This window comes from Anastrepha obliqua, chromosome 4 (assembly GCF_027943255.1).
Source record: "Anastrepha obliqua isolate idAnaObli1 chromosome 4, idAnaObli1_1.0, whole genome shotgun sequence".
Lineage (NCBI taxonomy): Eukaryota > Metazoa > Arthropoda > Insecta > Diptera > Tephritidae > Anastrepha > Anastrepha obliqua.
The window spans coordinates 77,057,979-77,081,978 of NC_072895.1; the positions used below are offsets into that span (position 1 = coordinate 77,057,979).

The following is a 24,000-nucleotide window of genomic DNA, read 5'->3' on the forward strand; positions in this document are numbered from 1 at the left end:
ATCCTAATTTCACTTGTGTGGCTGTTGATAACGAAATAAAAATTGATATCACTACTTTACTAGAAAAATTTGGCGTGAGCCCGGTAAAAATTCGCCAAGTCTCTTGTCCAACAAACAAAGAAAAAGTAAAATTAGCTGCGAGCGTTGATGAGTTGAAAAAAGGGACTGACTGTAGTGCACGTCTTTCTAGAAATTTTGAAATCGGAGGATTTGACAAAAACCTTGAAGAATTGCCGGTATTGCTTAATAGTAAAAACAATCGTACAGATAAAATACATGTGCTCACTTTCATCCCAGACTCATGGACGATTAAAAAAATTCGTGAATATTTTCCTGTGTCTCGACGAATGGCCGCTGCAGCTAAAAAACTTCGGAAATCGAAAGGCATTGGATCGCAACCAGAGAGAAAAAAAGGTCGCCTAATCGATCCAAATATAATTGAAGCTGTTCAGAATTTTTATCGGTCTGATGAAGTAAGTCGCATGACTGCATGTTTTAACCCTCGAGAACACGCGCAACATTTTGCTCAAGCAATTTTTCATTTCGCGAAATTTTTATGTTCTATGTAATTCTGGCACTTATTGTGGTGAGTACCTTCGCTAGTAGTTGTGCATCGTACTTTGACGAGCATTTCTTTCGATTAGTGCACGATCGGACGTGTAGGCAGACGGTTGATTTTTAAGAGCGGCATTTTGCTCATTGCGCGAGAAACAATGTAAGTATTTCTTGATTTATCTTTTTTGTTGAAAACCTCGGGTTGTGAAAAGGGTTGCTGCACCAATTTTGAATAGTGGCAGAAACATTACCATGGATAATTATTTTACTCAATACCTTTAGCAGATGAACTATACAAACAATATAGAAACGACCATTGTGGGTACAATAAGAAAAAATAAAAAGGAAATTCCTCCTCAATTTATTTCAGCAAAAGGAAGGCCGCAACCACATACAATGACTGCATTTGTCGAAAACAAGGTTCTTGTCTCTTACGTTGCAGTGAAAAAAGAGAAAAAAGTTGTACTTATGCTATCATCACTTCATGCCGATGGCCAAGCTAATGATGAAACATCTGAGAACAAACCCGAAGTAATAACCTTTTACAACCAGACGAAAGGGGGTGTAGACACTGTTGATCAAATGAAAGGCACATATTCAGTTTCCAGGATAACATGCAGGTGGCCAATGCGCCTCTTTTTCACGCTTATTGACATTACTGGCATAAACGCAAAAATAATTTACAAATCAAATACAGGCAATTTAACCCAGAAGAGGGCGTTTCTAAAGGAAATTGCCCTGGAGCTAATAAAGCCACATATTTCTAATCGGCTGGCCATAAACGCTTTACCTCGTGATTTAAGAAATACTATGGATCGCATTGTACTAGGAAAAGAACCTGAAAGCCAACACCTACAACCGGGCTTTTGCGTGCTTTGCCCCAGGAGTAAAAACAGACGTTCGAAAAAAGGCTGCACTTTATGTGGAAAATTACTTCGCACGGAACACGTTAAGTATATGTGCCCATCTTGCTTCGAAAGCAACGTAAATGTCAATCTTACCGAAGACTGATTCTTGTCTCTTATTTATTTATTTTGTTACAAGGAGTTTTTTTTTATTAATATACTAAAGTATGAATGTAAAATTTTTGGTTATGTCTTGATTGAATGAATCTGTATAATTTTACTGTGTGAATTTCTTAAATAAACACATAATTGCAAAAAAAATGTCTTGGTATTATAACTATGTTAAAAAGGAAATGTTTAAAAATCATAATCCATTAAAAAGTTACATTCTTACATGAAGTGAGCAAAATGCTCATGCGCGAGAATCCGTGCTATCTTACGAGGCGCGTGTTCTCGAGGGTTAAACAATATAAAACAGTAAAAAATATAGGAGGTGGCCATCGTGAACAGAGAAGATTATTATCAAATAAAATCGAAAACATCCATAAAGAATTTCAAGAGAAATTTCCAGGAATTCAAATATTACTTTCAAAATTTAAAAAATTGCGCCCCCAAAAGTGTATTTTTGTTGGTGCAAAACACACGCACAATGTGTGTGTGTGTAAAACTCAGAAAATCCACTGCACTATCGAGATTATTTTAGCCGCATAGTATGTGAAAGTCCATGTGACGTTTGCTTCTTGCTAGAATGCCATGACTGCCTTGGTACAGAAGCTGTATCAAGAAATCTGAACTCAATTCTACAAAGTGCAAAAACAACCTACATATGTACATACATATGTGAATTACGATCTATGGATAAGAACTGAAAGGTATTGTGCACATTTCCAAAGTTATTATTCAAATTAAAAGTACCTATGAAATAAGTTGAAAAAAAAAAAAAATATTCCAATGAAATTCAATGCAAATTAAACAATTTAGTTTGTACCTACATGCACTTAAATATTAATTGACTTCCAAATTTTTTGTTTACCTGTATACAGTATAAATATGATATAACATTAATGATAAATTAGTTAATCACACATTTTGTTTACAGATGTACTTTGCAAGTAAAAAACGAACCCGTTACAGAATTCGTTGAAAACCTGAGTAAAGATTTGCTTGCTGTTTTAAAACATGATTTTCTCGCGAAATCACAAGCACTTTCGTCGATATTAAAAAGAATGTGATTGAAAAAGAATACGTCGTTTGCCTTGATTTCTCCGAAAATTACGCATGTCGTGTTCAAAATTCGCAGGCAACAATACATCCTTACGTTGTGCATTACAAAGAAAACGGCGTAGAACACAGTGATGGTGTAAATGTAGGGAAAATTCCCTACATGTAGGGAATTTTGTCGAAAAAGGACAGATTTTTTTAAATTCTGTTAATGTAGAGAATTTTGAGAAGGACAGAAAAAATTTAAAAATAGCGGGAAAAATCAAAAAAGTTCATTTAAAATAAAAAGCCGCAGTAAGATTTCATGCCAATGTTTTTTTCCTTATTAATACTTTAATACTTTTAAAGCGTTAATACGGCCACATTGCCATTTTTTTCTTCGTGAACGCTAACACGATTTTTTCTTCGCGCGAAAATTGTTAGTTGTCCCATGTTTTCTGGTGCTTTTCACTTTTGAAGTAAGTTTGCAATTATTTTAGTTTTAGCTTTTTTATATTTAAAATTTATATATTATATTTTACAGAAATGAGCTCCTCCTCTTCAACTGACTCTTCGGAGGAACACCAGGAGAAAAATTCAAGTATCGAAAACAAAAGTTCAATAACAGGTATTAGAAGGCCATTACGCACTGCGACCAGAGCTGATCTATTGTGAAATCAATAACAAGTAGCTTGACGACGACAATTTTAGTGGCTGTTTAAAAGCTGTGGCTAACGCTCCATTTAAATGCAAATGCGCTGAGTGCGACAAAGTTTTGAACTGCGGTAATTCTGATTTGCAGAAGCACGCCGAAGCAAAAATGTACCAAAAAATATCAAGACAATAAAAAAGACACCTAAAATAAACAGTTTTTTTAAGAAAAAACCGATTAAACCAAATTGTTCCAGAAATTTTGAAATAAAACTTAGCAGGGTAGACCATTTAATCCCAATCTAAAAAGTAATCGTACCTGATTCTGAAAAAATAGAAACTCTGTCTTATTTTAAACAGAACTGAATGTAATGAAAAAGTCTAATTTTCAGTTTTTTTGGTGAACTTTTCTTTATATATGTATGTGTTTATAATACAATAAATATGTGTAGTTATATATATTTTTGAAATAAAATTTCTTATTAAAGTGTTAAAACAGCACCAAGCCCAAAACTTAAGCAAATAATTCAATTTTGACGTTTCAAGTGCCTCATTATTGTGTAAACACAGGAGAAAAGTATGTATGGAATTTTGTAAGGAAAATTTTTTGAAGCGTAGGGAAAAGTAGGGAATTTTTTTGGGTTGTGTAGGGCTTTCTCAAAAAATCATTTACCATCACTGGTAGAACAGCATAAGATAATTTCTGAAGCATTGGAACATGACAGTTCCGCAGTCAATTTGTTCAATTCTAAAGTGATTCAATATTTGATTAAACAGTTTGGTAAACGAAATGTGAAGAAAATCTATTATTTATCCGACGGGGCGGTCTCACAGTACAAAAACAAGTACAATTTTATAAATTTACTATTATATTTCACAAAAAGGGTTTTGGCATCGATGGCGGGTGGTACTTTTTTGCCTCTGCACATGGGAAAGGTGCTATAAAGAGAGATGCGTACCATGCAAGCTTGCGAGATAAAATCCCGGTGAAAATTACGGCACCGAAACAGTTGTATGATTGGGCAAAAGTCAATTCTAAGAAAATTAATTTTGACTACTGTAATAAACAAGAACATGAAAATCACTCTAGTAAGTTGAAAAAGCGCTATTCTAAAGCGCAAACTTTGAAAAATACGAGGCAGTTCCATTCTTTTATTCCAGAAGATAAAAATTCCATTGAGTGGAAAATATTTTCAGCCCACGATCAATCTAAAATTATACCCATTATGTAAAAACAAACTACATACATGAAAAGTGTAAAAGCGTGAATGATTTTCATAAAAATCGATTTTTTTTTTTTGCATGTTATTGTAGTAAAACATTTCACAAATACCGTGTTAAAATTTTAAGTCAATCCGAGCAAAACTTTTTAAGTTATAGAGCATAAAGCCGAGCCGCCTCAAACATCTGCCGAGATAACTTAAAACTTTAAACGCCGCTTTCTCGAACCTTTTTTTTTAAAGTGCGTAGTCATTGGCATTTGAAAACTACTCAACCGATCCTTTTGAAATTTTGCACACATATTTTACATATAAAAAACCTCCCCCCAACGTTTTTTTTCGCCATTTTTTTTTTTATATTAAGGTGGTTTTACACCTACAAAATGGCGGCATTTTTTCGTCAAAAATCACTTTTTACTTCAAACGACTACCAAATGGCTGAAAATGAAAATAAATCGTCAAAATAAACGTTGGGGGGAAGTTTAACTCATACTTTAACTAAATTATTCGATTTTTTTGATTTCAGATGATTCTACGCTGAGATATGCTGACTACTGCAAAATGTATTTTTGAAAAGACGTCTACGTAAATGTGCTCTCATTCGCTCATTTTGCAATATTTTTACATGAAAATTTTATCAAATATTCTTGAAATGTTACTTTATAATATGCAACAACTTTTAATAAACTGACTTGAACCGTTACGCTACAATAAATTCATGAAAAAAGTGTTTTTTTTTTAGCGTTTATCCCTTACCCTTACCTTAAGGGGGGGGGCCCTTAACATTACGCATTTCCGCGACAGAGAAAGCGCAAATTCTGTTATACGTAAATTATTTATATGACCAATCTTTAAAAACAAGTAAACACCGGTAATGGAAAAGTCGGCGAACCTGATCTTCCGGAAGCATTTCGCTTTGAGACGTGTCCAAAACACGGTTTTTCGCAAGCCGCCCCCGAGCCGTCGTTTGTGTGTTCGTGCGCGTCCGCGTAAGTCGAAGCGCGCATCCTGACACAAAAAAATTAATTGTAATTAATCCTTTTCGAATTGCACGCATTTTTTTCCATACATAAATGCACAGATGTTTATTACGTTAATATCCTTAAATAATTTTCATCCGAGAGGCGCAGAAATAAGTTAAATTTTTAATTGTTTATTAAAAAAAATTATTTACAACAACAAGACATCAAGTTTCGGAACAAAAATAACTTTTTTGGAAAATATCATCCTTTATCAATCTGCAGTTGAAAAATCGTTGTAATCGGATACTTACTTTACGAGAAATGTGATAATTATTCAAGCGCTGCAAAAAACTTCGATAGTTAATAAAAAAAAACTATTTAGAATTTTACAACAAAATTTTCTGAGTGTGCTTCTGGATCATAGAACTCAGTCCTGGCTGAATTTCATCGCAAAATATTCACTTTGGTAATTTTGTGGCCCACTTGAGAAAGCCTTACCCTGCTTCTACTGCTGCTGCCGCTGTTGTTGCTGCAGTAGCAACTGCTGCTGTCGTTTCTGGGCTTTCCTTTTCCAGTCAATGCGATTGAGCCTCGTCACGACTGTAGCCGCGAACGTTTTTGCGGCGTCCCATTTAATGATGGTCGAGCACAAAACCTGGACAAATCTTGCGTGGGATGGCGGGTGTTCTAATGCCTTCGCCAGCATTGCTCGATCTTCACTGAAACGTCTGCAGTGAAAGTCCACATGTTGTGCGCTCTCGACTGTATTCGAGCAACTCGGGCAAAAAGGGCTGTCGGCCAGCTGGACACGGTGTAGATATTCAATGAAGCAGCCGTATCCGGTAGTAGTCAATATCGCCATGCTTTCTATTCATCCACCCTTCAAGGTTCGGTATGAGTTTGTAAGTCCACCGGCCTTTGGTTGACTCATCCCATCTTCGTTGCCATTCGACCATCGATCGCATTCTTTCTACCGCCTTTTCTGCTATCGTCGGTTTCACTCCTTTTACTCTATAGACGCAATACAGCTCCATCGCATGAATTTCCAGTGCTATCTTTCTAGCAATAACGCATATTGCGTCGTCTGATACCTTGCTATAAGCGCATGCAGTACGTAGTGCGCTGAGTCTGTGGGTGCGAACTACCTCGCGCATATGGCTATGTTTATCCTCAGCCCATATCGGCGCCGTATATAATACAATAGAGTCCGTCACAGTCGATATGAGTCGTCTCCTCTCTCCTTGCGGGCCATCTATGCTAGGCAGAATTCTCGCTAGTGCGCCATTGACAGCTAGCATATGTTAGACCATTTTTGCCGAATTGAAAGCATTCTTTACATCCAATGTGATGACTGCGCAATATTTCATGGAAAAGATTCCCCCGCTGATAGCTTCCCGAGCTATGTCTGTGACTATTCGGATAGCATCCACGGTTGACGTTGCTCGTCGGAAGCCAAACTGTTTATCAGAGAGTCCGCTGAGCTTTGTAAGCACTCTTGCAGGCGATCACATATGATACGTTCAAAAGTTTTCCCTACTGTATCCAACATACAGAGAGGTCTGTATGCGGATGGTTGGTCAGGTTGCTTGCCTGGTTTAAGTAACAGCACCAATCGTTGCAATTTCCATCGCTTCGGGAAGGTTCCTTCGGCTAGGGAAGCTCTGTATAGGCTTGCGAACATCTGCGGTTTAGCCCGTATCGCGGTTTTAAGTGCAATGTTAGGAACCCCATCTGGGCCAGGCGCCTTACAGTCTTTTACACATTTTAGTGTGTTTAGCACTTCTTTCGGTTTCACCGGTTGCACGTTTAGAATTGCATCTATGCCATATTAACTAGGTTACGGTACTAGGCTAAGTAATCAGTAAGGTCATCGTTAAGTATAGGGTTTTTCAGTAAGAGCGCTTCAACTTTTGAACTTTTTTGAATAAAACACAAACGGTTTGACTTTTTTAACTAATTTTTCTTTTATTATCGAGTTTGAACATATACATTTAAGTATGAAATTCGATTTCTTTTGCATGACCACCGCGTGCACGTTTTACGAAGTCCAATCGTTGAACCCAATTTTCGACCACTCTTTTGCATAAATCGGCCGAAATTCCAGCAATTTCTCGTTCAATATTGGCTCTGAGCTCACAAATCGTCGCCGGCTTGTTACTGTAGACCAATGACTTAACCCCAAAACGGGACGCCTTGTTAAATGGACCGTAAAATGGCCGTAATGCTCTTAAAGTAGCAGCAACAGAACGATTATTTTCATAAAAAATTTGCACGATTTGCAATCGTTGCTCAAGTGTGTAGCGTTCCATGATGAAATGTATACTAATGAAGTTTACAAATGACAAGCGAAAAATAAAAAATATTGCGTCGTTCGCCCTCCCTATCGGAAAAAAGTTGAAGCGCACCTATTGAATAACCCTATACCTTAGGTCGTGAACTTATTACCCGCTTCTCAATCATCATTTATGATCGTCGATTTCTGAAATCATGGGAGTTTGTTGTTATGTGACTTTTTTTAATTAGTCGGATCGGAAAAAGCTTAGGTAATTATTTCACACCACTAAAAACGCCAATGCTTTGAAAATTACTATTGAATTTCCATGAGAAGAATACACTTTTAAAGAAATTTGTTTTAAAAATTTGTATAAAATGTTTACAGATTGTCAGAAGGTACATTTATATGTACAGTAGCGTGCAATAGTGAGCATATGTTGGGCGGTTTTACTTTAAAGTCTCTGAAAAAATCTAAATGCACAACTTAGTGAAACAAAACTTTCAGCATTTATTCGTTGCTTAATTCTTAAAATAACGGCTTAAATAAAAACATCAAATACAAATGTAGGAATGAGAAGGAGGCAATAATATAAAAATGTACATATTTACTCAGTTTTGCACGTCTGGCACTCATGGCTAAAAACTAATAAATTTTAATAGTTAATCCATAGGCCTTTATTTTTTCTTAGACTTTTAATGCGCTTGGGCATACTTTCGACAAGATTCTCGATAAATGTACGCGGAATTTGGTTCCACTCCTGCTGTACCCGGTCCCATAGCTCTGTCATGTTCTCAGGAGCCCTGCGATATTTTCCCAGCCGCTGTTTGGTTATTGCTCACAAATTTTCAATTGGATTTAGATCCGGGCTTTGTGCAGGCCAATCTATTACCTGAAAATTTTGTTGCGACAGCCATTCTTTAACAATTTTGGCGGTATGTTTGGGATCGCCGTCTTGTTGGAAGATAACTTCCTCTTCTGGGTAAGCGCTCACATCAACAAATTCTGGCAAATTAGTCTGCAATATATGTAAGTAATCTTCTTTTTTCATAATACCATTAATTTTAACGAGTGGTCCGATGTGCCACCAAGTGAAGCAACCCCACACCATCAAATTGCCACCGCCATGTTTGACAGTTGGCTTCACGTGATGCCTTTGGATCCTTTCTGTAGGTCGGCGCCAGCAATAGCTTATTCCGTCGGACTGAAAACGATTAATTTTTACTTCATCCGACCAAATTACCCGTTTCCAGTCTTCAACATTCCAATTTCTGTATTTTCGAGCAAATGCTCGACGGGCCTTAATATTTTTGAGCGATAACGCCGGCTTTTTCTTCTTTACAGCTGATTTATACCCGATTCTATGGAATGTTCTACGCGCGGTCCACTCGCTAACGTTCTTATTTAACATTGCTGCAGCCTTCTTTGGTGTCACAAAACTGTTTTTGCGTACTTCTTGTACCATAAGGCGTGCGTCTGAGTCCGAAAGAAGTTGTGGTCGACCTCCAACATTCGGTGCATGCGCTACATTTCTTCGCTTCTGTACATCAATAACTGTGCGTTGGCTAATATTTAATATTTCAGCAATTTTTCTTGAGGAATTTCCACTATTAGTCAAAACCACGACGCTGTTTTCGAGCTCCACACTTATTTTCTTCATAATTGATATTAATATTAATCAGAAAGCGATTGTCTAACTTCGAACACCTTTCTACTACTAATAACAAAAGTAAAAACATAGTTACATGAAACAAAAACTATAACGGTATATAATTACAACTGTACTAAATGTTACAGCTCCTTTCGGTTTACATAAACAAAACGTGCAAAACTGAGTAAATACGTACTTTTTTATATTATTGCCTCCTTCTCATTCCTACATTTGTATTTTTTGTTTTGTTTTAAGCCGTTATTTTAAGAATTAAGCAACGAATAAATGCTGAAAGTTTTGTTTCATTAAGTTGTGCATTTCAATTTTTTCAGAGACTTTAAAGTTAAATCGCCCAACATGTGCTCACTATTGCACGCTACTGTATGTGTATATATACCATGTATTCTTCGTATTGTTTAGATATGCGGACTTAAGTTAATTTTCTTGAGAAACGCGTATTCTATAACTTTATATTTTCTAAAGTTGGGGGTTCGGAATCCAAAATATTTGTGTCCTAATGATTTTGAAATGGGCGCAATGGGATGTGATATGAGCTATGGTAATGGAATTAGGTGACTTAAAGTATGGACAAGAGAGAGTGCAATTGTTGTCCATCAAGTGTTCGTGTGTTAATTTGGTGTATCCAAGTCTTAAGCATTCACATTTTATGATGCCAAGTCTGTTTAGGTGCACACTGTTTACGTTTTGAATGGTTTTCTGTTGACGTTGATATCTTTGAACCATGATGAGGTTTACTCCCAGATTTCGGGGAAGTTTATTTTAAACGCTTTCTTTATTTATAGTACTGGGTTAAATCTTTTATGTTGTACTCGTACTATAGGTGTTAATGTTAATGCTGCTTTTTAAGCCTCCTTGCCCGATGCGAAGCAATTTCGGTACCTTTGATTGAGGTGATCTTTGAGCAAGCGAATGGCTTAATTGAGAGGCGATCGACCAGAAAACATTTTATCCAAAATTACGAAAAAGTGCATTTTCACTATTGCAATTTTCAAAGCGATAGCGACACTTGTAAATATTAAGTTATTTGACCATGTGTTGCTTTGATAGATATAAAATTCGAATTTTTTTGATCGCGTGTTGCTTTGATAGATATAAAATTCAAAACAATTCTACCCGAAAACTTAACGCAGATATCTTCAATTATGTCTTTAAAAATATGAGTCGATGCTTCGTCAATATTTACAAAATTTAATAAAACATCATTTGCTTGATCCACTTTTGCTTCTGAGCACAATATTCGTATATTTTAATTACCTATCTAAAACTAAGTTTCCTTATTTATATATTCAGTAACTTTTTAAAATGTGTCAACACTTTTTCTTCTAGATCATATGCAGAAAACAAAAATGTGCAAATTTTATTTTATTAACTCATTTTAAGAAAATGGCATTTAATGAAGACATTGTGATTAAGGGCTTTGTACCATTTAATTTTCAAATAGTAGTATATTAAAAGATATATTAACGTTTTTTAATAATTTCTGGGCTGTATTTTTGATTAGATATGACATACTATATGTAATAGCATATTGAACATTTTATTTGGATTATTTTAGATTTGGATTAACGAGGTTATTACAGCTATTATTATTATATAATATTATAGTTGCTGGCATAAAAGCAATAAAAGTTTCTGGTATAAAAGTGCCAAAATCGTTTCGACAATTTCGTTTCAAATCACAGCCTCTGATAGCAAATGTTATGACGCCACAAGTAATACAGAGTGGCTGATGAAAGCCGCTACCAAAAAAAATTGAATAACTTTTTTTCTTTTTAAGTTATCTGTTCCATTTTTGTTTTAATTTGTAGATTGATCTTTAAAATTTATTAAAATGGATAACTCGGACACGCAAACAAGAATTTGGATAGTCCGCCGCTATCACGCACTGGAGTCCGTAGTTTTGGTACAGAGAGAGTACAGGCGGATGTTTGGCGGCGATCCCCCGAGCAGATGGACTGATGTGTATACTGGTGAATAATTTTGCTGAGCAAGGAACAGTCGCAAGAAGGCCTTATCATCAAGCAATCTAAGGGTTTAAACAAGAAGCTTGTCTGCTCAACTTGGTGTCAGCCGACAGTCTTTGCAAACAATAATGCACAAAGATTTAGACTTATTTCCCTACAAAATTCAAATGGTTAACAAACTGAATGCAGCAGACTTGCCGATTCGCTTGGAATTTTGCCAGAAGATCCTGCAAATGGTGGAAGAAGACCAAAACATGTTAAACTGAGTTTTCATGTCTGGTGAGGCCCATTTCGATTTAAACGGCAATGTGAACAAAAAAAAATTGTCGAATATGGAGTACTTCTAACCCACAGATACTCCACGAGACGGAATTGCATCCTCTTCGCGTGACAGTGTGGTGTGCGGTTTCTTCACGCTGTATTGTCGGGCCTTATTTTTTTGAAGAAAATGGTCACACCGTTACGGTTACTGGAGACCGTTATTTGAAAATGCTGAAAGAATTTTTCTATCCAGAACTACGCCGAAAGAGAATTCCTTTTAACTCTGTGTGGTTTCAACAAGATGGGGCAACGTCTCACATAGCCCAGATTGTTATGACAGAGTTGCGACGAAAATTTCCCAATAAACTGATTTCAAGAAACTCCGAATTTCGTTGGCCCCCCAGGTCGCCTGACCTTACTGCACCTGACTTTTTCTTGTGGGGTTTATGTAAACAAGAAGTTTATAAAACAAAGCCAACAAATTTGGATGAACTAAAACAATCCATTCGGGCAACAATTGCGGCTATTCCTGTCGCAACTCTCAAAGCAGCAATGAACAACTTTTTACTAAGATGCCGCACTTGTGTCAACGAGCATGGGGGGCATTTAAATTCAATTATTTTTAAAACTAGTTAAGCTACATTTAATAAAATTTAATGACCTTCAACTTGAAAAAAATAAATGAATTCCATACACTAAAAAAAAGTTATTTGAGTTTCTTAATGTAGCAAAATTCATCAGCCACCCTGTATTAAACAAATAATGGCGAATGCGTGCAACAAGCCACAAACGCATACACATGTGATCTTTTTTGCTTATATATACCACAACTTTTGATGCAACAACTTGCATTATTTATGCCTCTCACAAACAAACTAAACATGTTATATTGCTAAATCCGTGAACATATATTCGAGACGAGTGCAACAACATAAAAAAATAATAATCGAAAGTCGAATGTACTAGCCCTAGTAATTTGAAAATTCACCTTATATTTTGAACACACCTCCTTGTTGAATCGGAAATGCTTTTGGTTCAGACTTCATAAACTACTGCCATGAAATATAGAAACTATTCGGCTTATCGTATGCTAAATTTATATTGTATCTGACCACATGCTAATACATATACATATACATATGTTAATCATATATGTATATTATAATATTATAAAACCTTTGAAATAGTTTTTGACAACGACTGAAGCCCTTGTAATATGAACCAAATGAAGTTAAATATTCGATGAGCTCACATATGCCCAAAGATCTGGCTCCGTAAAATATCTCTCTTTCCAAAACCAAATTATCTGGCAGTGTTGAGGCAATACCGGAAAGAACATATTATATATGTATGTACATTTATAAAAAAAATGGCACACTTTGGGGCGTATAAGCTTCGCTTCTTACAACCATAACTACTTTTACTCTGGCATAATATAAAATGAACCGTAAATCAAAAAGAATAGTGATCTAATAAACCGTTACTCAAGAAGTTATTTTGATTGACTTTAACATAATACAGGGTAAAAAGTCGAGATTTATGAACTAAAGTCGTGGTAAAAAAATGCTTAAAAATTTATTAATTTTTAAGAAATAATAATTATTTTTATAATTAGTTCTAATGCAGTACCACCTCGGTAAACACTACTCTCAATAAACGTGAAACCTCGATTTTCCCGAAATCATAAATTCTAAAATTGCAACATTTCATCATTTTGGAACTCAATAAATACGTCTCCCAATTGTACTCGTACTATTTGGTTTAACGTTTGATAAAAATTTTTTGGGAGCGTGTCATTATTCTGTTTTACAAAATTCTGGATGACAAAATTCTGTAAATCGCAAAAAAATTCTGCTTTTTAAAATTCTGCTTTTTTTAAATTCTGTTTTTAAAATTCTGCTTTCTAGCTTTTTAAAATTCTGCTTTCTAAAATTCTGCTTTTTCAAAATTCTGCATGTTTAATGCAAAAATTCTGCTTTATTCAAGTTTTGTGATTTTCGTCATACAAGAAGTAACAAAATAAACATTTTCTATACTAATATTATAAAGAGGAAAACTTTGTTTGTTTGTTTGTAACGAATAGGCTCAAAAACTACTGGACCGATTTTAAAAATTCTTTCACCATTCGAAAACTACATTATCCAAGAGTAACATGGATTACATTTTATTTTGGAAAAAAATAGGGTTCCGTAAGATATTTGGATTTTTCGGACACAAACTGAAAAAAATCTTATATTATAATTAAAATAAAGTCAACTTTTTGTGTGTGTTCGCTAACCGGCCGTGTCTGCACCGAATTAAATCAAACTTACACACATTGTTAAGAAGGTATTGAAGATGGTTTCCGTATAGTTTGGATACCTATTGGTCGGATGTGTATGTACAATATGGGTATCAAATGGAAGCTGTTGATAAGTGCTTTACTACGGGGTAATTTTCATACCTATTGATGACTAGGGTCTGGAAATATATGCCAAAACGTGGACCCGCCGTGTCTTTGCACCGAATTAAACCAAACTTACACACATTGTTAAGGAGGTATTGAAGATGATTTCCGTAAAGTTTGGTTGTAATTCGGAGCACTGGCAACGGGTGCAGCGTTCTTTTGAACCAGCCATAATGTCGCTTACTTTTTTAACGCTTGGGGCGGAACTGAACTGTCAAATTGACAGTGTGAGTTACAATGTGTCAATATTTCTTTCTGATTTGGATGCCATAAGGAAAAAACGTAAGTGCAACATGTAAAAATTGTTTGTGAATTTTTTTGGAGTGGATTTTGGAACAGTGAATAATTTCTTACGAAATTTGAGAATTTAATGTGAAATCCGAATGAAATTATGTGTTCGTGGAAAAAACAATTTTTTTCGTTTTTTTTTTTTTGAAAAATATAAATGTATAATGGTTAAAAAAGCTCCAATGCTTAATAAAACATATAAATTGAAACGAAAAATTCATGGATGATCAGGAAAAAAGACGATTGTTTATTCATATGCGTTGATTTGAAATTTAAAAAAATCTTCTTTTTTCCTGATTTTCAATTTATATTTTATATTTACTCAAAAACAAATAGAAAAACAAAAAATATTGTTTATGCCAAAGCGCTTGAATAAAGAATAAAGAAATAAATAATATGAAAACCATATATTTTCTGTTCTAAACCATATCTATTCTATTTTAGTGTGCCCAGCGAAGGGGGCCGTGTTTGCTAGTAATTCATAAATATACATATAGGTATGTTTAAGCGATAACAATATTTTAGTTTAGCCAATTACAATATTTTTTGCAATTCTTTTTAAATATGTAGTGTGACTTAATTCATTTCTTTTTTTAATAATTCTTCGCAGGTGTTCGTTTTTTTTTAGAAGAGTTCTACGCAAAAATACTGTGGATTGCGTAGCCGGAGTTGGACTGATGAGGGTTATTTTTTTGAAGCGCGGCCGAAGGCCGCCCACGCGAAAAGGAGTTCTACGCAAAAATACTGTGGATTCCATCGAAACTGAAGAAAAAATTATTATTATTTTTTTTTATAATATATAATAATAAAAAATAATAATAATAATAAATTAAATAATTACATTACCTCTTTAACATTGTTAACATTATATTTTAATACAGAATTTTGAAAGCAGAATTTTAGAAAGCAGAATTTTAAAAAAGCAGAATTTTAAAAAGCAGAATTTTTTTGTTTTTAGAATTTTGTACAGACAGAATTTCGACACCAACCCAAATTTTTTCTCTCATTAGGTATTTCAATTATGCGGTTGTTGCCGTTTAAAATGAGAGTAGTCAAAAAGTGCCGATGTCTTCAATTAAGCAAAAAAGTGAAATTATGGTAAATCAGAATTAAATCAAAATATGTCCGTATCAAAACTGTAAACTTAATACAACGTTCATAGATCTACGATATGCCGCATGACAAAAAATAAATACTTTAAACGTTTGTTGCGCGCATGCATGTGCAATTTCGCCGAGACCCTTATCCAATTTACGATATGTGTGAAATATTATTTTTTTTTTATTTCTAACAAAATATGGTTTATTAGAGCTTTTTTATGGCAGAAATATACTTGGAAGTTTGTCATTGCCTGCTGAGGGGCGATCGTTATTAGAAAAGACTTTTTCTATTACTTGTTGTTTCGTGCCCAAGGAATGGTAAACATACAAACCAATTCGGCTATTTTGGGATATACGAAATAAAAGGCGAATTTTTAAAATAAATGCATTGAATAGAATTTAACGCCATTTTTACTGTTTTATTTTTTAATTTTCTGATTTAAAAAAAAAATACTACTTAATTTAATTAAAACACTATAAACACCAATATTTCACACACAGTAGGAAATGCATAAACAATTATGTATGGTAAAATTACAAGGGCGTAAAGTAGAAGTGGTTAGAGTTATTTTAATATTGAATTCTTTCGACTACTATCTGTAACATATTTATAGTAAGTATCATACATACATATTAGTGTGTATGACGCGAATCAAAAAACGTAACCTTTAAAAAAATACAATATGTGATGTTTATATTTACAGAACTTATCTGAAATTGAATTCTTTGATCACACACCTTTTTTCTACAAAGGATCAAATCCTTTTCCTAACGAGTTAACATTGAGTTAAATTTCATAAAGAGGAAAACTCAAATACGAGTTTTATAATATTTATCAATGGCTTCGGATTTGCACAAGGTATCTGAGGCCGGTTATAGATTATATTTAAAAAACCAAACACAACACAAACGTAAGTCAATAATTTGTACATACAAAAGGCCGAAAAAAATAAATTATGTATTTTACTACATCCCTCAGAGTATTTTCCTACGATTTATTTCATTTGGAAGAGATAGAGTTTTATTTAATTTATGTAGGTTTAAGTAAACAAATTATTAGTTACCATAAATACATGTATACGTACATATGTAGGTCCGAAAAGTTAATTTCTTGAGTTAACTTGGCAAAGATGCATCGGATCTGGTTTTAAACCAGTTTGATGAAGCTACTATATTCGACAGTAACAAGTACACACTGACTTACATATGTACATATACATATATTAAGACTGTGTTACGATAAATACATATGTAGATGTGTACATATTACAGTATATGTGCATATACATTTGTGTATATCCAGTAGCAGCTGCTTTTGCTTGGGCAACAAATAACAAGAACCTGGCACGCCATTTTTGTCAAAGCACAGGTGCATCAGAAAATTTTCTTCGGCGGATACACATATGTATGTTGGAATATATACATACTTAGATAGGTGATATGTATTTATGTATGTATGAATATGCATAGCAGGACCCAAGAAGTTGTAAGAAAGAAGGGTAAAATGAGTTTGCGAAATGAATGAAACTTTTTTATCTTTCGCCAATTATAAAAAAATAGATGAAAAGGAACTCACCATTGGGCATTACACGACAATTAAGAAGGCGAACTCTTCGATATTGTTGCCAACTAAAAACTTGGTATAGATGAAATGGGCACCGTAGTCGCCATTTGCTGTTGGCTTCTTCAATGTTTCGCCTTGTGAATGAATTTTCAGTCTTGCTGTCTTTCCGTTTTTCTGGTTCTAATCGCCGTACCATTTTGTATTTATGGATGCGTTTCTTCAAGATAGCATGTCTTTTTCACCGTGTAATTTAATTTAAGGGATATCTTGATTAGTGAACACTTTTAATTTAATTTCTTCATTTTTATCCCTCTTTCCATTCCAAGATTATTTTTATTCGTTAACTATTTCATTTCGAAATATATGTGCTTATTTAGGTTTTACCTTTTTTAATGAACCGTTTTTTATTTTTAGTATTTATGTTAATAAAATAGTAATCTTTATATTGCTACTTTTACGCAAAATATTATATATGCTATTAGGCATCGGTTTAAGAAACTCACAGGTAAAACTTTACTTTTTCGGAATCGATTTTTGAATGACTCTGATTGTTTAAAAAAAATCACTTTAACTTATAATATTGTACGAGTATTGTACGGTTTGCGTTTTCACATTATTGATGTAATCAAATGAGTGAATTCATTTGTACCTTTGTTTTTGCTGGTTACAAATGCAAATTTTTATGTATAAATGATTGGAATAATTGAATTTCTCACTGCACTCAACTCAAATGCAATTACATATAGTTTTCAAAGACACAGACATATGTAAGCACATAAGTAAATATTAATGTGCAACCTAAAATTCATATTGTATATGAATATTTAAGGTTTTTTAATTTGTATCAATACACAAAATCCTAATTGCATGTGCATCTGGATTCGTATTCACGTTCATCCACACTTAGGAATACACACAATAAACATTTTCGATTTTTTTGGCAAACAGAGTCGTAGCATTACCAGTTTTTTCTTTGTGCCACCTTTCAAACTATAAATTTAATATTTCTAGCTCATTGAATCATATTTTTTGATTATATACATATGTATAACTATTTTATGGACGTAGTATTGTCCAAATGCCGAGATGGCAAGCAAACGACAATTAAAATGCCCACACACTTCCGTTTTGTCCAAAAGAGAATCGAATGTACATATGTATTTTTATGTATATGCACACACTTTTTTCTGAATTTCATTGACACAACCCGCGTACACGGATACAGAGTAAATTAAAACGTCAATACCGAATAAGGGCTAAACACGAACTAACCACAAATTTTGCATAATACAACGTCGATATCTGGCGCATGGTGGAAAACAATTCATGAATAGAGAAATGTGGTAAACAATGCTGCTGCACCAACGCACCGTCGTCTCGGCACATAAGTGGTTGTATACCAACGCATAGATACATAACACTTGTGTGAGAAATTGTTGTGTTAAGAAATACTCTTTATATTATGAGCATATTTGACTCCTCTCTGTGATGTGTGTGTAAAGAGTAAATGATACAAGTCTCTATAAAGGCTGCCACTTTGATATTATTTGGACCCATTCATCTGTAATTGATCCTCTGGTCCCTATTTCAAGAAAGAAAGAAAAGCAACGGAAAAAATTGTGAGCCCAAATTATAATGACGCAGTGACAGTTTTTAAAATCAGTTGTAAGTACCAATATTGGCAGTGCAAAGCATGGTGCACTTGGACAAATGAAATATGTAGATATGCATGAAGAGCGTGGAGCGCCCGGGATTATGGATGGATTTGAAAAATAATCGCTGGCGGAAAATCAGTTAATACAAAATTCAAAAAAGTTAAACTTAAAAATTATCAAATTTAAAATGAATTTATTCCATTTTATATAGCTAAACGTCTTAAAATATGTAAAAACAAACTTATAACTCATAACTTTTAACAAAACAAAATATTTAAATTATTGTCAAAATTTTAAGTAAAGCAAGTATAAAAATCAGTAAGAAGAAGTAGTACAGGGTTGGCCATATTAAACTGACCCATGTGATTATTAAAAAAATATGGAAAAAGAAAAATTTTTTTGTGTTTCATTGTGAAAAACATTTAATTTAGTTCAAGGAGATTCGTTTACATCACTTTTTGAATATGATATCGCGCAAGTGGTCGCCCTTAGCTCGTATAGCGTAATGTGCCCGTTTTTCGGCGTTTTCCATAGTTTTGGCCAGCGTCTCGGCCGATATGGCGGCTATTTCCCGTCGGATATTGGCCTTAAGTGCGCCTAGTGTCTTTGGCTTGTTGACGTAAACCTTAGATTTCAAATTACAGTAAAAAGTTATAGGGTTACTCAATGGGTCAGTTTAATATGGCCAACCCTGTATATTACAATACGTTTAAAGCAATAGAAATAATAAACAATAAAAAAGTTATTTTTTGTAACACTTTTCGAATTTACAAAAATTTATTTTAATTACTTATATACCTATGGAAAATAAGGATTGAAAACATATACATAATTAATGTTTATTAAATCCAGGGCTTCCTCTTCAAGCTCCTTTACAATTCTTTTATATAGTTTTCTGAAACTTGTTGTAAATGGATCAGATGTATAAAGAAGAGTGTAAAATACGTCCTCATTCGTAGCTGATCGAGAGCATTTGCGAGCATGATGTAAATGTATAATCCTTATTACGGGACTCTTGCGCGCCTTCAGAAAGTTGACCAATAGGAACCACTGCAAAATGTTTTATAATACTTTCTCCATGTATTAAAATTTTGTGGACCGAAGATGGCATGGCCATTTATAATTAGTCATATAGATCTGAGCAGTTTCCATAGCATAACTACCAAATTTCTCTGAATTTACCATCATTCCCGATGAAAGAATCTGTAGACTATATGAAGGCGCTTAATCAAATGAATGTCGACTCCAGTAATTTCAGCTGTACAGTTAGCATTGTAAAAAAAATCTTCTGGCAGTATTACCGTCGTTGGTATTGCCATTTTTTGCTTCTGTTCCTTCTCCTATCGAACGTAGTCCCTGAAGATAGGCATTGTAAATGTGTTCAAATCCGAATTCATGGAGTAACATTGTGTTTTTTCTTTTCTTGCTGGATTCTGCTGAGTCCGTATAGGGTAAGCACGGCTGTCTTTCGGTAAAATAACTGAATATTCGGAATCCAACCAATTACTGTTTTTTTTTTTAAATATGTATTTTTTACGGGATACTTCCATCCGTCTTTTATTAAAAGCTGGAAAGACATATGTTGTCTTCAGAGACTTTCTAATTATTTTTCAAAACACTTGATAAACCATTAAAAGTTTTTCGTCCTTCAATATAATTTATTATTATTTAACGCTTAGAACACTTGGAACAAGTCATTTTATTAAATTTGTTGCATTTAGCGTGCCGCGAATGTACAAATAATTTTATGTTTACATGACACAAGAAGCGCACATAAAAAGTTTTCGGTTTCAGGAAGTCACAGATTCCAAAGAATTTCACTGATTTCGTCTCACGCAGTAAGACAACTCAAAAGATAAAACGGTAAATAGATTGCCTCTGCAATCGCAATTGAAATTGGATTTCCATGTTTTGACTTTTTACATTTTTATCAATAACTTTGAAAATCGCAAAAATCTGCAACCAATTCTTATAAATGTTTCTTATTAATAATAAAGTTACAAATCCCACTTCAATTTTAAACTTGGGAGGCGTGGGTAACTGTCGAAAGTTTCGATAAACTTAAAAAACCTTTTTTTTAACTTATGTTATTTGAAACTGTTTTCTGTACTAATTTTAAAACAAATTTGAAGGCATGTTATTTTTTAATAATCTGCAAAAAATAAGCTTTCCGAAAATATGTAACACTTTATATTTACTCCTACAAAGTATGACCTTAAAATCACTTTAAATGTAGTAAGGGGAAGTGGCTTCAGCTAGACGTTTCCAAAAATAACAAAGATAACCGAATGATAAAAAATTAATTTCATATAATTTATTAATAATTTTTTTACGATAGTTGGTGCGTGATTACCATTCGGAATTCACAGAGACGTCGTTGGTTCGAATCTCGGTGAAAACTAAATTAATAAAAACATTTTTCTAATAGCGGTCGCCCCTCAGCAGGCAATGCCAAACCTCCGAGTGTATTTCTGCCATAAAAAAGCTCCTCATAAAAATATCTGCCGTGCGGAGTCGACTTGAAGCTGTAGGTCCCTCCATTTGTGGAACAACATCAAGACGCACACCACAAATAGGAGGAGGAGCTCGACCAAACACCTAACAGAAGTGTACGCGCACATTATATACATATATATATATATTTAGGGTTAAAAACGATGCTAGGTAGTGCTGCGGATCGATCATAGGCTTAACCCTAGTAAGCAATTTACTGCTGCGGAAAATTAAGTGGAGAGTAAGTGGCGAATTCACTCACAGTGATTATCAGGCAATTTTAGTTGAATTGTCAAGTAAAGAAAAATGACGCGGAACTAAGCCAGTAGGACCAGGGTGGAATGACACAAAGATGGATATCTTGACCTTTGAGTACACACTGTGCAATCAAGCTTTAGAACGAGGACCAGCAAGTGAGCAGGCCCGACAGCTGGGGGATATTTTATTAAAAGCATGCGATGCGGCAATGCCAAGAAGAAGGCAAAATCGACAGGGAGCGCCTTGCTACTGGTGGACTGAGAAGATCGCACAGTTGAGGCGCGATTGCCTACATGCGCGGCGCAGAATGCAAATGTGCAGGGGCCGAATATGCTACGAAACTGTTCTAACACACTTCCGAGAGGCAAGAAAAACACTACAACAAGCAATTAAAAAAAGTAAAGTAGAGAGCTTTAAGCAGCTGTGCAACGATGCGGATATAAGGCCATAAGGTACAGCATACAAAATAGTCTTAAAGAAACTAGTGGGACAACGAGCCCTATCAGTCGAATGCGCAATCATGCTTAATCGAATTGTAGTGACGCTATTTCCTCAGAGACCGAGGATCGAGAGTAGAAGCTGAGAAATTCGTAAACATCCAGCAAATCCCAGTCGTATCGACATCATAGATGTAAGTGTATAAGAAAATCGGAGATCGAAAAGTACCAGGCCTGGATGGCATACCAAATGTAGCTCTTAAGGCGGCTATCCGCTTGCGTCCAGAAATATTTGTTGCAGTTGGATAGTTGGATAGTTTTCACAAAATCTGCTTCCCGCCGTATTTTTTCAGGATATTAAAAAGTTACTTCTCTGATAGGGAACTTAGATATAAAAGCAGTGCTGGAACAAAAGTTTATAAAGTTACTGCTGGCGTACTCGAGGGATCAGTCTTAGACCCTGTTTTATGAAATATCATGTATGGCAAGGTGCTTCGCTTACCAGTACCCAGAGAAGTAAAAATATTATGCTTTGCGGATGACATAGCAATAGTGACGGTGACTAAGCACATACAAGAAGTAGAGCACATAACAAACGAAGCGATAAAACAGGTGAAAGAATGGTTGGAACAAGCGAGGCTGAAACTGGCACAGCACAAAACGGAGGCAGTTCTGATAACAAGCCGCAAAAAAATCGAAAATATGAAAATCGGAGTGGGAGAGCAAACTATCTCAATCCGCGCTGAAATACCTACATAGGTGGCAGAATCGACTGTCAACTAACTTTTAAGGGGCGATAGAGAGAACGGCGAGCATCCAAGCGGCACTCTCAAGGATCCTACCTAACATAGGTGGCTCAAAGTGAACCAGGCGAAAACTGCTGGCGAACGTAGCTACTTCAGTCCTACTGTATGCAGCCCCAGTCTGGACAAATGCGGTGAACCTGAAGAGAAACAGAGTAAAGTTACTCTCTGTATATGGGCTAAGCGCTCTAAAGGCATTGTGACAGCCAGACTGAACGGACGATATAAGCGTAACTGAATAAACGACAGTTCGAACGAATCGCCGGCGAGTACAGACGCGTTATACTTTCACCAATTTATCGTAATTTTCCTAAAATCTAATTTAATTGTGAACTAAATATTATTTACCTAAATAAGTAACTAAAAATAAAAACACGTTCTTATTGAACCGAATACAATTGCTTGCCACTATACGCACAGGCATGTTGCGGCTCCAGAACCATATCGGATGACGCGGCGTTTATTATAGCTGGCATGATACCAGCGGATATACTCGCGAGCGAAATGAAGCGAGTATACGACAGATGTGCCGATGATACTGAAATAAATAAAAAAGCGTTGAGAGAAGAAGAAAGACTTGTCTCACTAACAAGGTGGCAAAATCGATGGAAAACCTCCAATAAAGGGCGATGGACTTATAAACTGATTTCTGAGCTAAGACCATGACTCAACCGTAGTTTTGGTGATACAACATGTGATAACAGCTCCTTTCTGGTCACGGAGGCTTTATAGGTTTGGCCACGACGATAGGCCTTACTACCCTGTATGTATCAACATTGAGGAAGTCGCGGAACATGTCAGTTTCCAATGTCCGCGGTTCACGGCAGGAAGGCTTCCAAATTCAACCGACATAGTTGGCTACATGATGGAATCGAAAGAAAGGTGGGAGGCAGTAGTTGCATTCGATGCAAGAAATCAGAGGGAGCTAAGATTTATTGAGCAGGCTAGAGGACACAATAGATAAAATTGACGAAGCTATATAGCTATTCAGCCCTGGAAAGTAAAACGTTAAAGCAGTACCGCAGGGAGAATGGTGGAGCAGACGTAGTTGAGGGTTTAGTACGTAGTTTTGCAAGTCAAGTACAGAAAGATAAATACTGACTGGGCGTAGTCCCGAAAGAGGCGTATTTTAGCAAGCAGTATGACAGATAGACTACTTTCAAGCAACCAGTTCAGTTTAAGGAAAAGCGATCTTCCTCAGATACGATAGAGGTTATAAAACAAATTATCAAAAGGGCGACTGATGGCAAGCGATGGCTATGTAGAGCCAAAGAGTACTGTTTGGTTGTTTCGTTAGATATTAAAAAACGTTCAACAATGCTAGATAGATAGAAATCCTCCACGCTCTGCTACT

General features: G+C 35.1%; 1 protein-coding gene across 3 annotated transcripts in view; it reads right to left on the reverse strand.

Annotated features, from left to right (window-relative positions):
* Positions 1 to 18,318, reverse strand: part of LOC129243842 (nephrin) — a 131,834-nt gene extending 113,516 nt beyond the window's left edge. For all 3 annotated transcript variants that reach the window (XM_054881192.1, XM_054881191.1, XM_054881190.1), the window contains exon 1: positions 17,013 to 18,318. In XM_054881192.1, the coding sequence (XP_054737167.1) occupies positions 17,013 to 17,196 (184 nt within the window). In that variant the 5' untranslated portion in view covers positions 17,197 to 18,318. The remainder of the gene's footprint in view (positions 1 to 17,012) is intronic.
* Between the last annotated feature and the right edge of the window lie 5,682 nt (positions 18,319 to 24,000).